The 17,222-nt window shown below is 41.7% G+C and overlaps 1 protein-coding gene across 2 annotated transcripts in view; it reads left to right on the top strand.

The window, feature by feature from the left end:
• Positions 1-17,222, top strand: part of ENPP6 (ectonucleotide pyrophosphatase/phosphodiesterase 6) — a 178,716-nt gene that overhangs the window by 57,851 nt on the left and 103,643 nt on the right. For both annotated transcript variants that reach the window (XM_021007704.2, XM_021007703.2), the window contains exon 2: positions 14,586-14,765. In XM_021007704.2, coding sequence (XP_020863363.1) covers positions 14,586-14,765 — 180 coding nt within the window. The remainder of the gene's footprint in view (positions 1-14,585; positions 14,766-17,222) is intronic.

The raw sequence follows: 17,222 nt of genomic DNA on the forward strand, positions 1-17,222 counted from the left end.
AAATGCAGATAATCACACCTTACCTGTCTGCAGTAAATAAAACAGATAATCTCTTGACATCCTTCCCAGCTTTAAGATTTATCATCATAGGAAGCAGTGAAATGAGCCTTAGCTCTAGACACAGGACTTGGGTTCAAATCCCAGCTGTGATGATTGTTATCTGTGTGACCTTGGAAAATTCACAACCCTCTTCTACCTCAGTTTCCTCATCATAAAAAGAGTCAGTCAACTAGCATTTCTTAGGTATCTACTATGTGCCAGGCACTGTGCTAGGTGCTAGGGATACAAAATAAAGCAAAAACCAATCCTTGCTCTCAAAGAGCTCACAGCCTAATGGGGGAGATAATGTACAAATAAGTATATACAGACAAAATAGAGCATCAGCAGAAGGTAATCTCAGAGGGAAGGAACTAAGGTTAACAAGGAGTGGGAAAGACTTCAGCAGAAAGTGGGACTTTAGTTCCCACCTTCCTGAAGGAAGCCAGGAAAACTGGCAGAGTTTAGAGGCAGAGAATAGAAGGAATAAAGTTCCAGACATGGGAGACAGCCAATGAACATGCTGAAAGCTGGAAAATGGAATGCTGTGTGGGAGAACCAACCAGGAAGCTGGAGGTCATTGAATGGAAGAGTATGTGATGGGGAGGAAGGTGTAAGAAGATTGGAAAGGTAAGAAGGGTCCAAGTTGCAAAGGACTTTAAAAGCCAGATATTTTATGTATGATCCTGGAGGTAACTGGAAGTTACTAGAGTTCATTGAATTGTGTCATTTCAGTCATGTCCAACTCTTTGTGACCCCTTTTTGGGGTTTTCTTGGCAAAGATGCTGGAGTAATTTGCCATTTCCTTCTCCAGCTCATTTTACAGATGAGGAAACTGAAGCAAACAGGGTTAAGTGACTTGCCCAAGGTCACACAGCTAGTACGTGTCTGAGGCTGGATTTAAACTCATGAAGATGGATCTTCCTGATTCCAAGCCCACTGTGCCACCTAGCCGCCCAGTTTATTGAACAGGGGGGTGATATGGCCCTACTTGGATTTTAGGAAAATTAACTTGACAGCTGAATGGAGGAGGAACTAGAATAGGAAAACCTGAGACAAGGAGGCCAACCAGCAGACAGGCATGAGTTGATGATGACTCGTACCAAGGTGGTTGTGACGTCAGAGGAGAGACAAGAAAGACATTATTGAAGTATAATCTATAGGACTTGGCAGCTCATTGGATATGGGAGGGAGGGGGATATTGAGAGGGAAGAGTCAAGGGTAACACTGAGCTTGAGTGACTGGGAGGATGGTCCTTCCTTCCATAGCAATAGGGAAGTTAGGAAGAGGGGAGGTAGGGGCGAAGCTGGAGATGTTGAATCCAACATACCTATGGGACATTCAGTTTGATTTATATGCTAGTCAGCTGGAGATACAAGACTGTGTTTAGGAGAGAGGTTAGGACTGGACAAGTAGATCTGAGAATTATTCGCATAGAGATGATAGTTGAGACCATAGGAATGTACAGCTCTTGGAGTAAAATACTATAGAGCGAGAAGAGGACCCTGGACAGAGCCCTGGGGGATTCTCACGGTTAGCAGACATGCTAGATGGATGAAGATCCAGAAAACAGGACAGAGAAGGAAGCTATACCAGATGGCCTTTGAACTCTTTATTTTGATACTATAATCTTTTGATTCTCGGCCCTGCCCTTAGTTAGTGAACTGCATGACTTTGAACAAGTCACTTTAACCCTCTTTGGTGTCACTTTGCTCATTTATAAAATGAAGGAGTAGAAGAAGGCCTCTTTCAGCTCTGAAAATTCTATAACATGGATGGTAGAAATTCAAATGGCCCTTTAGCATTAGGCTGGGGTGCGTCAGTGACACCATGCTAAAATTGTATACAACATGCAATTAAAGAGCCTCAAGTGGTTATCAGAATTTGTGTTTGATGAGGTATCTGGATATACTGTACTGACATGAACAATGTTACTATACCCATGTCATAACGTGTATGCGCGTGTGTGCAAATCTCACCTGTCAAGAAATTCGAGTACCAGAGGATTTAGTGATTTGTCTGCATTCTTCCATGAAGAATTGGTATTCCATGAAATTTAATATTCCACATTTTAAATCAAGCCAGAAAAGCCAGTTACCAATTAGAATACAAATGAAAAGTGGAAAATAGAAAAAAGGGAGTACAAACTTTCAGGAGGAGAAAAAAAAAGGGGAGGCAGAGTACAAAGATGCTGCAAGTGTTGTCTCCTCCTTGAGGGTGGGGAGTGACTTGCTTTTGTATTTGTAGCCACAGCATACTTAGTACAGCACTTGATATTTAGAGATTAATAAATGGGTTTTCTTTCCTTCCTTCCTTCCCTCCTTCCTTCCTTCCTTCCTTCCTTCCTTCCTTCCTTCCTTCCTTCCTTCCTTCCTTCATGTTCACCAGAGAAAGGGAGATGAGTATACATGGATAGACCTCTCTCTTTTCTCCATTCCATATATCAAGGATAATCATTCCTAGAGGCATACCTAGGGAAGCACAGCTGGAGCTTTGCCCTAGGGCATCAGATCTTAGAGGGCACAGACACCTTTCACTCTTTCAACAATACAGAAACAAAGGAGCCTAGCACTGAGGTAGCAAGAATAGTTCTCCTAAATAAGAAGTTATTAGATGTGGTTCAGGCTGACATATTCCAGGTGACTTCCCCATCTTATCTTATTTTCTTATCTTCTCTCCAACTCATTTTCTGTTAAAAAAAAACTGATCTGAAGGCACTTTGTAAGCTTCTTGACAGGGTTGTTTTGTGAAGCCTGCCCCAGGTAGGAAAATTTCTAGTTATGGCTCTGACAAGAGTGGAAAAATATAAGCTGATGCAGAAGACTGGAAGCGCCAGGTAGGAGATCGATGGTGGTGACTGGTGGAGTAGAGAAGGTCCAGGTGGGCCTCTTCTGCAGCAAACTCCCATCTCCTGTTATTTTGAGAGTAGCTGAAAGGGAAAGAGGTGCTTTACAATTCCTTGGGAGATGGGAAGGAGGGGGCTGCATTTTGAAGAATCAGAAAGTAGCCAGAGCCTTGGTGTATGCTGCTCTGAGAACATGGACCTCAACCTAAGCATTGTGGGCATGGAAGAGTGTAAAAGCAACAGTAATCCTGTTTGGGTTATTGTTGTTGTTAAGTCATTTTCAGTCACGTCCAATTCTTGGTGACCCTATTTGGGGTTTTCTTGGCAAAGATACTGGAGTGGTTTGCCCTTTCCTTCTCCAACTCATTTTAGAGATGAGGAAACTGAGGCAAATAGAGTTAAGTGACTCACCCAGGGTCACACAGCTAGTAAGTATCTAAGTCTAGATTTGAACTCAAGTCTTCCTGACTCCAGACCTGGCACTCTATCCTCTGTACTTCCAAGCAGCTCCATGTTAGAAAATTATTGGGTGCATTTAATGTGTGTTCAGAGTGAGAATACATTTGGAGTGCTGAGTAGGTAGCTTTAGAGATTGAACATATTTTGGGTAAAGGGAGAGAAGGGAACAAACATTTATTAAGTTCCTACTACGTGACAGACACTGTGCAAAGTGCTTTTTTTTTTCAAATATTATCTAATTTTTACAACAACCCTGAGAGGTAGATGCTACTATGATTCCCATTTTACAGGTGAGGAAACTGAGGCAAACAGATGTGAAATGATTTGCCCAAGGTCACACAGCTGGTAAGTGTCTGAGGCTGGATTTGAACTAAGACCATTTTGGCTCCAGGCCTGGCATTGTGATATCTAGATCTCTATAATGAAGTGGAATGTCAGGGAGAGGCAGTAGGTCAACAAACATTAAGCACCCACTATGTGCCAAGCAAAGGGGGAAAAAACCACCCCCCTTCTCAAGGAACTCACAGTCAATTGGAGGAGATAACATGAAAACAACCGTGAAGAAATAAGATACATACAGGATAAATTGGAGATATCTAACAGATGGCTTAGATGGGAAAGGAGCAAATCAGCAGGAATTTGAAAGGTGAGAGCTTCAGTCTCTGCTGGCACTTTCAGGATTGACCTGACTGGAGAGAGTGAGAGTGAGTGTGTACAAAGGCCAGGGGCTCTCAGTGCTGTGGGGCTGGCCCCAGAGCTCTCTTATTATAGCGTGAAGGCAGGGTGGGGACCCATGGTCTAGACACTAGGCCTTCCCACAGGATAAGTACCCGCCTGGAGTGCCCAGAGATGAGAGACTGAAAGGACCATTTTTATCTAGTACAGCTTGTCTGATTCATGGCCAGCTGAATGCGCAGACTGACTTCTGTTTGGGGAAACTAAGTACCCTAATGAATAAGAAGCAACAATGTCTTGCAGCTGGTAGAATTTAACAAATGTTGGGGCTACGAGGGTTTCCAAGCTTGGACAATTTGCATGGAGTTGCTTAAGACTGAGTCTAGATGAGACCTGCACAATCTGTGTCTCATTGCAGCCCGCAAAAAATACAGAGGATCTTTTCTTCTGCATTTGTGCAGGCTTGCTCTAGACTGATGGACAGAACACTGATGCAAGACTTCGTGTCTGTAGAAGGGATACAATTGGTGTGAGGGCTTTTGGGGGAGAGATTTGTTTTGAGAGAGGATATTTGTGTCGGCAGACTCTTTGGGGAACTGACTCTAGACACAGGAAAAAAGAGAGAGACTTTGGAAACTGCAAACATGTAGAGGATGCCAGCTCCTCAACATGTCCCTAATTTCCAACCTTGTGTCCCTAGAGATTTGGGATACTTTCCCTTTGGGTGAGATCTGGGGCACTTTCTTGATTTGAGCTAAGATAGGTGGCACAGTAGAAGAGCACTGAGCCTGGAGTCAGAAAGACTGATCTTCCTGAGTTCAAATCCAGCCTCAGACACTTATTAGCTGTGTGACCCTGGGCCAGTCACTTACTCTGTCTGCCTCAGTTTCCTCCTCTGTGATATGAGCTGGAGAAGGAAATGGTAAACCACTCCAGTCTCTTTGTGAAGAAAACTCCAAATGGGGTCACAAAAAGTTGGACACAACTGAAACGACTTCACAACAACACATCATCTTACTCCCAGCAAAGAGCTTGTTCACTTTTTTTTTTTTTTGCTCATTCACTTTTGCATATTTTCTGGTATAATCTATTCTAATAAGCTAGCAGTTATATAGCACCTACTATGTAGCAGGCCATGTGCTAAACACTTTTCTTACAAACATTATTTCAATTGATCATCACAACAACCCTTAGAAGATTGGTGCTATGATTATCTTCATTTTGCAGCTGAGAAAACTGAGGCAACACTTAACAGAGTTAAGTGACTTGTCCTGGGTCACACAGCTACTAAGTATTTGAAGCTGGATTTGAACTCAGGACTTTGATCTGTAATTCTATGTATTTTATTTTATACCTTTAAAAACATGATTGTGAGAAGGGGTCCATAGACTTTATTAAGCTGCCAGCAGGGTCCACAACATCAACAAAGTTAAGAATGTCTGGTTCTAGGTAATGGAGAAGGAGAGATTTGTGAAAAAAAAAGAGAAAGAGAGTAAGTTTCAGATAGGTGAGGGAGAGACCTCTTCTGGAAGCTATCCCCTTTCATCTTGGGGTACAGTGGCTAGGGCACTGAGCCTGAGTCAGGAAGATGCCTTTTCATGAGTTCAAATCCAGCCTCAAACACTCACTAGCTGCGTGACCCTGGGCAAGTCACTTAACCTTGTTTGCCTCAGTTTTCTCATTTGTAAAATAAGCTGGAGAAGGAAATGGCAAACCATGCCAGCATCTTTGCCAAGAAAATCCCAAATGGGATCACAAAGAGTCAGATGTGACTGGAAAATGAATGAAAAAACAGTGACAACAACATCAGCCCACCTGGCCTGATGATAGAGTTCAGCAGAATTGCCAGGAAGGAAGGAGGGATATCTCTACAACAGCCACTGCCCTATAAGGTTGCAAAGTGCTTAGGCTAGAAGGTTGGCATGTCTGTACCAGAGCCCTAGACTGAGGACTAAGAAGACTAGATCATCACACAAGGGTCTCTCTGGAGCAAACTCAGGAAGAGTCCCAGACAAGTCAAAGTAGATAAGGAAGGGTCAGGTAGCTCCCATATGAATGCATGGGGGTACTTCTTTCTTTGATTTTTTTTCCCTCCTCCTCCTGCCACTTTTATTCAGACAACAAGAGGGCTGAGGAAATCACTGGATCAGATTACATACACAGGCTGTGGGCCTCAGCATATTCATGAGAAGGAAAAAAAAACATCTCAGCAAGGGTAGAAGGATTCTGAACAGACAGGGAGACTGGGAGCAAATTCTTTCTACTGCCTTCCACAAAGGCCTGCTCTTCTCAGAACAAAGGAAAGCCATTGGGGATTAAGGCTGCATCTGTGATGAAGAACTGACAAGGAAAGCCCTACCGTTTAAATGCAGGGCTGAGTGATTCTCTGAAGAGGCATTGGTAAATAGTGGCCATCTTGCCACTGAGTACCTATTTTACTTACCAAGACCTAAGGGGAAAAAATGCAGATCCTAGCATCTGTCTTCAAAGACAACTCATCTAAGAGAACAGCAGCTGAAACCCAGCAACCCTCCATTCTCAGACCTTACTTACAATTTTGGAAAACCAGAGTTCTTGAGAGAGCTAGACTAAATCACTCCCTTACATTGTTACTAAATAGCTGGCTGTAGCAGAAAGGATACTATATTCAAAGTGAGGAAAACTTGGGTTTGTGCCTTGGCTCTTAAATCTGATTTCTGTAAGACTTTAGGCAAATCATTCTGTATCTATTTCAAGTCTTTTGCATCTTGTACATTTTCCATGGGGTGAAATGAAGGCTGTCCTGTGCCCAGCATACATTTGGTACCGCAAGTGCTTTTAAAGTATACAAGGATCTTAATCTGAGAGAAACTAGACGTGAGTCATACCGTGAGGCTACTAAATTTTCCTGGAACAATCAGGACAACAAGCCAAAAAAAAGGTCTTCCCTAAGCCTCAGTTTCTTCATCTGAAAAATGAGAGAACTGGAAATAGGTAGGCTCTGAGGTTGTTTTTTTTTAAAAGCTCTAGTTATATGATCCTACGAAATTCTTTTAGTCTCAATTTCCTCATTTAGATAGTAAATCTTTCTCTACCTTCCTCAAAGAGTACTATAAGGAAAATACTTTGTGAATCCTAAAGCATTATATAAGCCAGAGGTGAGCTGAAGCCAATTAAAACTGCCTGAGAGCCCATGGTTAAATTATCAGTGTGAGCATTTACACATCAGAAATCAGTAACTACTACAAACCAAGTGACATTTTGTCAATTTCTAGGCTTAAGAAAATGTTAAACTTAAAAGTGTGTGTATATACATGATTTAGCAGGGGCGGGGGTTACTTTTGTTTCTCCAGAGAGCCCAGACTAGCGGTTTAGTAACAGTAGGCTAATAATAATAATAATAATAATAATAATAATAATAATAATAATAATAATGGCAAAGTGCTCATTTGAGCCTCACAGTATCTCTGGTTTTTGCTGTCCCACAAGTGCAGAGACCTATTCTGAATGGGTGAATCAGATGAGATTAACTTCTAAGTACATACTCCTGAGAAACAGACTTGATTCCAGTATTAGAGGCCTGGAGAGTTCATGGGAAGTGGATAGATATTTTACTGAAAGCCAAAGTAAGCAATGAGAAGAGGAGGACAGAGGGAATATCACAGGATTCTATTTTATACATAAAACTTGGGCATTTGAGTCTGAGAGGCTGTGCAGTAGTGAGAGGATTGGCCTCCAAGTTAGGAAGACCTAACTTAAAAAAACAAACCAAAAAAAAAAAACCTAACTGAAGTCCAGACTCTCAAAGATGTCAGATGTATGGCTCTAGGCAAATCACTTAACCTTTCAGTGCTGTGGACATCTCTCTAACAGTAGGTGCTGATATGAACTTTTAGAGGGAGTTTTGGAGCTGAGACTTTTGGCACTCAAACCAAAGATCTAAGTCTGCCATAATGCAAGTGAATCTGAGTCTTCCAAATGCATTTAATGCAGCAACATATGAATTCCACTATGGAATCTCAGAACCATGGAATATTCAAGCTACTTAGAGATCATTTAGTCCAGACATAATAAACACTCAACTGCAGCATTTGGGAATGAAGCCAACCGGGTTAAAATGTAATTGGAAAATATTCAACAAAGTAAATAAAAATACAATATAATATAGATAATTCTAATATATGGCTTTTAGGTCAGTTTTAGTGGCCCTAATTTCTGTTTGAATTTGACACCACTGGTGGTCCAAACCCTTCATTTTATAAAGGAGGAAATCAAGGCCCAGGGAGCAAAAATGTCCTAAAATCACACAGCTAGTTAATGGTAGAACTGAGACTAGAACTTAGGTCTCCTGGCTCCAAATATGATGCTCTTTTCATCACACCAGGCTACTCCAAGAATAAGGAGTGTCATTGCTTTCATCACCATCATCATCACTGGCATTTACTTTCGCTTTAACGTTTTCAAAGTGCTTTACATGTATTATCTCTGAAGCCTTTGGCCCAGGACCTCCCAAAGGTTTCAGCCTCTTACAGATTTGGGTTGATTCAATTCTGGGGCCTTACTTCAACAGGGTCAGTCATTCTTTCTGGCTTATCGCTCCCACTTAGAGTTGGTCCAAGATAATCTCCTATACCTTTCATGGTATAGTTCAAGCTTAGGTTCCCTCAAATAATAGCTAATAATATAGGGCTTTAAGGTTTGCAAAGCTCTTTACAAATCTCATGTGGTCCTCACAGCAACCCTTTGAAGTAAGTGCTATTATTATCTCGCTTTTATACATAAGGTAACTGACACCAACAGAGGTTAAGTGACTTGCCCAGGGTCAAACAGCTAGTAAGTCTGCATTTGAACTCAGGTCTTTTTTGCCTCCAAATCCTGTGGTATCCGTTATACCACCCAGCTGCCCTAAGTGTGTATTACCAACTCCCTTGCAAGTACTTTAAGTACCAAACCCATACTGGGAATAAGAGATCCTTCATATTTCCTCATCTGCACATGATGCAGAAATCTCACAGAAATCCACAAGCATATTCAGAGACATAAAGCACTCAGTATATGAGCTCCCCTTAGAAGGGAGTTGAGCTGAGGCTGGGAGTCACTTCTCAGGGCAACTCTGACATTTTGGTCACTTTTTTCCAGAGTCCTCTACGGTCTCGCCAAGGCTTGTACCATGGATATCTTTGAGTTTATACTTCTCTGATGAGATAAATATATTTTAAAGGCTACTAATCAAGTAATCCCCTTCCTACTGGCTCCATACTTTCCTCATAACTCACTGTCTTCATTCTTTAAGTAGGTTCACAGAAGTATGAGAATAATCCCCTTCTTTCTTTAAGGAGCACAGTGCATTAGGAAATCCCCTTTTCTTTTTAGCAGGTGCGATCCTTGGATTTGTAAACGCTCAAATTTGGGGTTTCTCATGGGAACTCAAGCCAACAAACATTCATTAATGTCTCAGGGACTGTATTAAGCACTGGGGATATAAAGAAAGGCAAAAACAGCCCCTGCCCTCAAGGAGCTCACTCTCCCTTCTAGTGGGGAGATGTCATGCAAACAAATATATGTTATCCAAGATATTTACAGGACAAGTTGGATATAATCCCAGAGGGAAAGTACTAGCAACGGGTAGGTGTGGGGGGAGAGGGAAGGCTTCTTGTAGAAGGTTGGATTTAGGTTGAGTTGAGAAGGAAACCAGAAGGAGGGAGAGTATTCTAAGCATGGGGGACAGCTAATTAAAAGATATAGAGATGGGAGGTGATGTATTGCGGGTAAGAGATAGCAAGAAAGCCAGTGTTAATGGATCAAGGGAGTAAAGTATGGAAGGGAATAAGTACCTGGAGAAGGAAAAAGTAGGAAGGGGCCAGATCATGTAGGGCTTTATCCAGGAGATGATAAGGAACCCTATAATTTATTGTTGTTGTTGATCAGTCATTTGCAGTCACATCAGACTCTTTGTGACCCCATCTGGGGTTTTCTTGGCAAAGATAATGGAGTGGTTTGCCGTTTTCTTCTCTAGCTTATTTTATAGATGAGTAAACTGAGGCAAACAGGGTCAAGTGACTTGACTCAGGGTCACACAGCTAGTAAGCATCTGAGGTCAGTTTTGATGAGTGATCCTGATTCCAAGCCCGGTGCTCTATCCACTGTCCCACCTAGCTGCCCCTAGTTTATTGAGTAGAGGAGTTACATGGTCAGACTTGTACTTTAGGAAGATCACTTTGGCTGCTTATATCACTTTGAGAGTTGATAGACAACTCTCAAAGCTTGTGCAGGCTTGGAAATCTCCCTTCTGTTTAAAAGGTTCAATTCCCAGATCCTCTTCCTCACAAGCCCAACGTAAGGATGTGTCTCTCTGTACCATGTCCTTCTTCCACAAGCTTGTCTATGGATTCTTCTTCATTCCCCCAGAACACAGTTCTGGTCTATCACCAAAGTCCAAGATATGTATGTATGTATATAGATATATAGATCTAGAGATAGATCTAGATAAGTGTGTGTGTGTGTGTGTGTGTGTGATAAAAGAGACAGACAGACAGATGGAGACAGAGACAGAGAGATAGTGTCACGTGTTTTTCTCTAGACCACAGGGCAGAGTTGCTACTCCAACAAGTCTGTCCCCATGAGTCCCAATTAGACCATCACCTCGGAGGTAGCCCCAGTCATTGGGAGGTAGAGTTCCCCAATCTCTCGTCAAGGTGCCATTTTATAGATGAGGAAACTGAGACTGAAAGAGGTTGAACAACATGTCCATGATTACCCAACTGGTATCAGAGGCAAGATTTAGATCCAGGGATTCCTAACTCAGGGACTGAAATGAGCACAATGAGGCACAAAGATGTAGACCTTAAACCAACCAACCTAGGGACCCAGAGAATGGCATGAAACCAACTTTTTAATCTTCTGCTTGAAACTGGCAAATGAACAATGAGCCTCACTTTGGGATTAAAACACCCTCTGGTATCCCTGCCAAAACCATAGCCTTCCAAGGCCAGGTCCTAAGGATACGTCCTGTCCAACAGGCAAATGAGATGCCACTGTCCATAGGGCTTTGACTTCAGGTTCACAACCCAGTCAAAATTTCTCAGAAGTCTACTGTACCTGAAGATATCTTATTCCTTTTCCAGATGAAAAGTTGAATGACTTTGCAAAGCCCACAAGACTGATTACGCTCAAGGTCAAATTTGAAACTTAAACAGGCACTTCCCTGGGACATTTTCTGAGTCTAAACATAGGAATGGTCTCTGACCTTGGAGACAGGGGGTCTATCCCCCAGCACATGCATGATGTCTCAGTAGCCTGAGAGGAAGAGTTCTCATTGAGCCACTTGATTTTATTCTCTGTTGCCTCTAATCTATACCCTCTGTAGCTGACATTTATACAATAATTGTAGATTTGCAAAGCATTTTATGAATATTATCTCATTTGATCTTCAAAACAACTTCATGAGGAAGATATTATTATTTCCATTTTACAAATGAAGAAACTGAGTCTGAGAAAGGTTAAGTGAATTTCCCAAGTCACCCAGCTAGAAATGGTCTGTAGCAAGATTTGAACCTAGGAGTGCTTGATACCCCAAGTTCAAGATCAGCTAGGTGGCACAGTGGGTAGAGCTCCAGGCCTGACTCATCTTCCTGAGTTCAAATCTGGCCTCAGATACTTACTAACTGTGTGACCCTGGTTAAATCACTTAACCCTATTTGCCTCAGTTTCCTCATTGTCAAATGAGCTGGAGAAGGAAATGGCAACCCATTCCAGCATCTCTGCCAAGAAAACTCTAAACAGGATCACGAAGAATTGGACATGACTAAAACGACTAACCCATCATTGCCTGACCCCCAAGCCCAACAGCACTGTACCCATTGTACCACCCACCCATCTGTCCTAAGCTTCCTAAAGAAGAAAGGAGCAGCTTTGACTCATCCAGTTGGACCCTTATGCACTATGCTACCAAGGGGATGGAGGCATTGGTGCAATACAGCATAGACCAATATCTTACAGGACACCATTTACTAAAAGAAAGTCAAAATGGATATGTGACCTAGATGTAAAGAGGGAGATTGCAAGAAAATCTGAAGAACATGGAACATATTGCTTATCAGACTTATGGATAAGTGAACAATTTATGAATAAACAAGAGATAAGAGAGCAGAGTAAGGTGTAAAATGGATAATTTTGATCATTAAACTAAATTAAAATTAAATTAATAAATTATATTAATAATAATAGTTAAGAATAAATAAATAATAATAATTAATAAATTAAAATAAATAATTAAATTAAAAAGGTTTTGTACAAATAAAACAAATGCATCCAGGTTTAGAAGGAAAGCAGAAAATTGGGGGGGAAATTTTATAGACAGCTTCTCAGATAAAGGGCTCACATTTCATATAAAGAACTTTGTAAAATCTATAAGAATAGAAGTCATTGTGGGCAGCTAGTGGATAGAGCACTGGCCCTGAAGTCAGGAGGACCTGAGTTCAAATCCAGCCTCAGACCAAACACTTAACATTTACTAGCTGTGTGACCCTGGGCAAGTCACTTAACCCCGACTGCCAAGAAAAAAAAGGAAAAAAAAATAGAAGTCATTCCCAAATTGATAAATGGTAGAAGGAGATGGACAGGTGGTTTTTAGATAAAGAAATCAAAACAATTTATAGTCATATGAAAATATTCTCTAAATCATTATTGATTAGAGAAATGCAAACTAAAGCAATACAAAATTTTCCAAGGAGATTTTGCACCAGCTAAAAAGTAGTAGTCAATCAGAGAAAATCCCCTGATATCTGTACCGCCCCAATTGACTCTCAAGCTCATCACTGATAGACCACAGGGCAGAGGAGATATTGTGGAGCCCTGGGTAAGAATAATACCTCATAGGATCATAAGTCTAGAAGGGAACTTTTAGCCTCTTGAATCCAGTTATTTCATTTTACAAATTGAGGAAACTGAGACCCAGAGAGGTTAAGTAACTTATCCATGGTCACAGAGATAGCAAATGGCAGAACCAGGATTCAGATTTAACTCCAAGGTCATTGTTAAAATGACCAGTGGTCACAACTCACATTCATTTAGGTTGAACTAAAGTCTTAGTTCAATTTTTAAAGCTCATCCACCTAGACCCTTAGGGGCTGTGCTACAAAGAAGATGGGGGAATTGGGGCAATACGAAATTTTCCAAGTTTTAAAAACTGAACTAAGATTTTTGGGACACCCCTTATGAGACTCTTAAGTTTTCCAAAGTGCTTTCCACACATCTAATGTGTACCAGGTCAGGTGGGTACACGGTCAAGTATCAGTGTCCTCATTTTACATATAAGGAAATGGAGGCTCAAGAGGTGTTTGTCCGCAGTCACACAGCTAGCAACTGTCTGAGGCCGGCCTTAAGTCTGATTCCAAGGCCAGGGCAGTGCTCTTACTGTTACATTGATGTCAGCAATATTGGTAAAGTCATGGGATCACAGCAGATTGTAGATTTGGAACTGAAAGGTACCTTATGGATATCTAGCCCAACCCCTTTGCTCTACAGGTGAAGAAAAGGATGTCCAGAAAGGTTAACATCAAGGTAACACAGACGCCGGGTGGTATGGGCAGGATTCAAACCCAGGCCCCTGGACCTTAAGTCCAGCACTCTACTGTGGGCCATAGCTTCAGAGGATGGTTTCAGAACTTCCTAAGTTTCTTAGACAAAGGAAGCCACTTTTCTTTTATGGTCCTTTTGCCCACCAGACTGCTGTTCCCTCTCCCTCCCACCCCCTTTAAAAAAAGAAAATAAATAAAGAGAAAGAAAGAAAAACTTTGATTAAACACAGTCAGAGAATTTGAGCCTGGTGCCAAATGACTCTGCCCAAAACGGAAGCTGCGTTTGAGGGCCTTGCCAGTGTTTGTGTAATTCTCCCTTAAAAAATGTGATGGGTTTACCCCCAAATTAAACATTTAAGTGGGATGCCTCAGTAGAGTCCATGTGCTATGTTGGTGGGTACCTGTTACTTCTGGCTTCTCTCCTGAGGCCCCACAGAGCCAACACTCACTTTGGTAGTATACTCCGTCTTCCTAGTTCATTTCTCTTGCTCTGTCTTAAAAACTTCAGTCTATTCCTTTTCTTCTAACGGCTCTATCACATGTTCTCACATCATAGGGCACGCAAAAGGCATCCCCTCTGAAGGACAGAGACGGATTTGGCAAGATCGTCCTTTGTCTCTTTTAGAGGCCATTGCGGGGTAGAGGTGACAGGGGAATGAGGAAGGATCAGAAATTACAAAACCCCAAACAATCTCATTGCTTACATATTGTTTCTTATTCAGACCTCAGTCTTTGTTCAGCGGCGATGTTTTGGACGCCCAGTTCCCCATTGCACTTAAAATAGCCTCGTACTTGGCACATGCCCCTCATTCAGAGTGATTTTAGTCCCATATTAGACATCTCTGTGTTGAAGCTGATTCATCATTTTGTTTGTTTTTAGATGGTGCAGTTCAGGAAGGGGACAGAGTGGGGAGGGTGGGGTGGAGCACTAAATAAATAGAAAGGTAATGGCCCTTCCAGCTCTGAATGAATGACAAGCTAATGGCCCTATGTATGTACTTTTTTAAACGCAGGTCGCCACTGTGAAGTCCATCAGATGACTGGGAACTACATGTGGGACCCTAATACAAACAAATCATTTGACATTGGGGTCAACAAGGACAGCTTGATGCCTCTCTGGTGGAATGGATCAGAGCCACTGTGGGTCACCATGACCAAGGCAAGACGGAATGTGTCTATGTATTACTGGCCAGGTTAGTGTCTTAAATCCTCTTATCGCGCCAAATGACAAAATCCTTCTTAGGTCAACTCACAGAGCATGAAAGTAGGACTTCAAAAGTAAAAATCCTACAGGAAGACCAAGTAATGGTATGGACAACACACTCAAAGACAGAAGCATGGTGTGGTAGATAGGGTACCGAAAAGAGAATGAGGAAGACTTAGGTTCAAATCTCACTTCAGATATTTATGAACTGTGTGACCCTGGACAAGTCATTTAATGTCTCTCAACCTCAGTTTGCTCATCTGTAAAAATGGGGTTAATAATAGCACCTACCATAATCTAATTAATTAAAAAAATTTTTAAATTAAAAATTTTTTAAAAACTAATAGCACTTACCTCCCAAGAGTGTTGTAAGGAGCAGATGAAAAAAAAGAAAAACAAGAACCACATAAAGCACTTTGCAAACCTTAAAGTGATATTGAAATGTTAGCTACTATCACTCACAGCAACTTTGTAAGGTAGTATAAGCATTAATTCCCATTTTACAGATGAGGAAGCTGAGGCTCAGATGGGTGACTTGCCCAAGAAAACACATCTAATTAGCTCTAGACCCGAGATTTGAACTCAGGTCTTTTGACTCCAAGGCCATTACTCTTTCCGCTGCAACATCCCACCTCATTTCTTTGATGGAGAAGAAATAACACTATGGTTGCTGGATAACCTAAAATCAGGGGTAGTGTGACTTAGATTCAGACCGGTCTCAGTTTTGTCACATCCTAACAGAATGATCTTGGATAAGTCATTTGCTTCATTATGCTCATAGCGTCAACTTTATCCCAGAATTCAGAGCTGCAAAGGACCTTAGACATTTCATAAAGTGAATTTTTGGCAGAGCTGGGATTCAAACCCAGATCTTTGGTTTCCAATCCAGTGTTCTTTTTCCTATACTTTTTTAATACTTTTCACCATGTTATTCAAAATGGGGAGCATATCTGCCCTGCTCACTAGGTTGTTCCAAGGTACAAATGAAATCATAGATACAAGAAACATGCAAATGGTGAAGCGTGATGTGAATTCATGGTATCGTCACGAAAGCCAGAGTGAGCTGTGCCTGTCTGATAAGACCAAAGACAGAATAGAGTGCACTTCAACGCAAGTATCCAGTTATTTAAAGTTGGGTGAGAGAGACACCAGAATGGACATTTATTATGGCACTGCCCTGAAGGCTTCCCAAGGAGCTTCACACAAAACAGCCTCACCCTTCTGGCCCAGGCAATGTGTATTATAGAGAGAAGGCCCTCTCTGTGCTTCCCCTTCCTTGACTTTCTCTTCCAGGGAAGAAGGGAAGAAGAGGAGGAGCCTTATTCTGTGTGGATGCAGAGACATTCTCGCCCTTCCACATAGAGCTGAGCTCTTCTTCTGCAGGTCTGTGGGAGGTCAGCCTTGTAGGACAGTAGACACAAACATGGAAGGGCCCCCTGGGGCCACCAGGCCCAATTTTTTCATTTTACAGATGAAGGGTCTGAAGATCATGCAAGGAGTGAGAGTTAGAGGTGGGATTCGAACTCAGGTTCTCTGCCTCCAGTGCCATTGCTCTTTCCACTGTCTCATGCTGTCCCCATAGGCTGGAGAATGAGCTTCTTCCCTTTAATCAGCTTTGTCATCAACAACTATTTAGACTGACATACATAACCTTGTTTATCCAAAGAGCTCAATGTGGTGATTGTTGTCCAGTCGTTTTTCAGTGGTATCCAACTCTTCATTACCTCATTTGGGGTTTTCTTGGCAATGGTAATAGAGTGGTTTTCCATGTCCTTCTCCAGCTCATTTCACAGAGGAGGAAACTGATGCAAACAGGGTTAAGTGACTTGCCCAGAGTCACACAGCAGTAAGTGTCTGAGACCAGATTTGAACTCAGGAAGATGAGCCTTCCTGGGTGCTCGGTGCACTGCAGCCTAGCTGCCCCATTCAATGTGTATTCATATGTAATTTCTCCTTTATCCTTTAAAAGTGACTTAACATTTGTTTGTCTCAGTTTCCTTAATCATAAAACAGGGATAACAATAGTGTCTACCTCATAGGGTTGTTCTGAGGGTTGAATAAAATAATGTTTGTTAAAAGTTCTTAGCCAAGTGCCTGGCATATAATAATACAATTTTTAAAATCCTGTAAGTACAGGCTAAAGCAATATGAGACAGTAGAAAGGGATGGATATGGAGTCAAGTGACCAGGGTTTGAATCCCAGCTCTGCCAATGACTAACTTTGAGACTTTGGGACAAGTTGCTTAACCTTCCTGAGACTCAGTTTCCCCCTCTGTAAAATGCAGGGATTGTTCTAGATGACCTCTGAAGTCCTTTCTAGCTCTAAATCTTTATCCTGTGACAAAGTATCCAGTATTGTTTCTTAGGAAACTTTCAGTCCTTCATGAAAAATGGAAGGGAATAAGCACTTATTATGTACCTGCTGTATGCCAGGCATCTCATTTGA

This window comes from Phascolarctos cinereus, unplaced genomic scaffold, assembly GCF_003287225.1.
Source record: "Phascolarctos cinereus isolate Bilbo 61053 unplaced genomic scaffold, phaCin_HiC Scaffold_9;HRSCAF=440, whole genome shotgun sequence".
Classification (NCBI taxonomy): Eukaryota; Metazoa; Chordata; class Mammalia; order Diprotodontia; family Phascolarctidae; genus Phascolarctos; species Phascolarctos cinereus.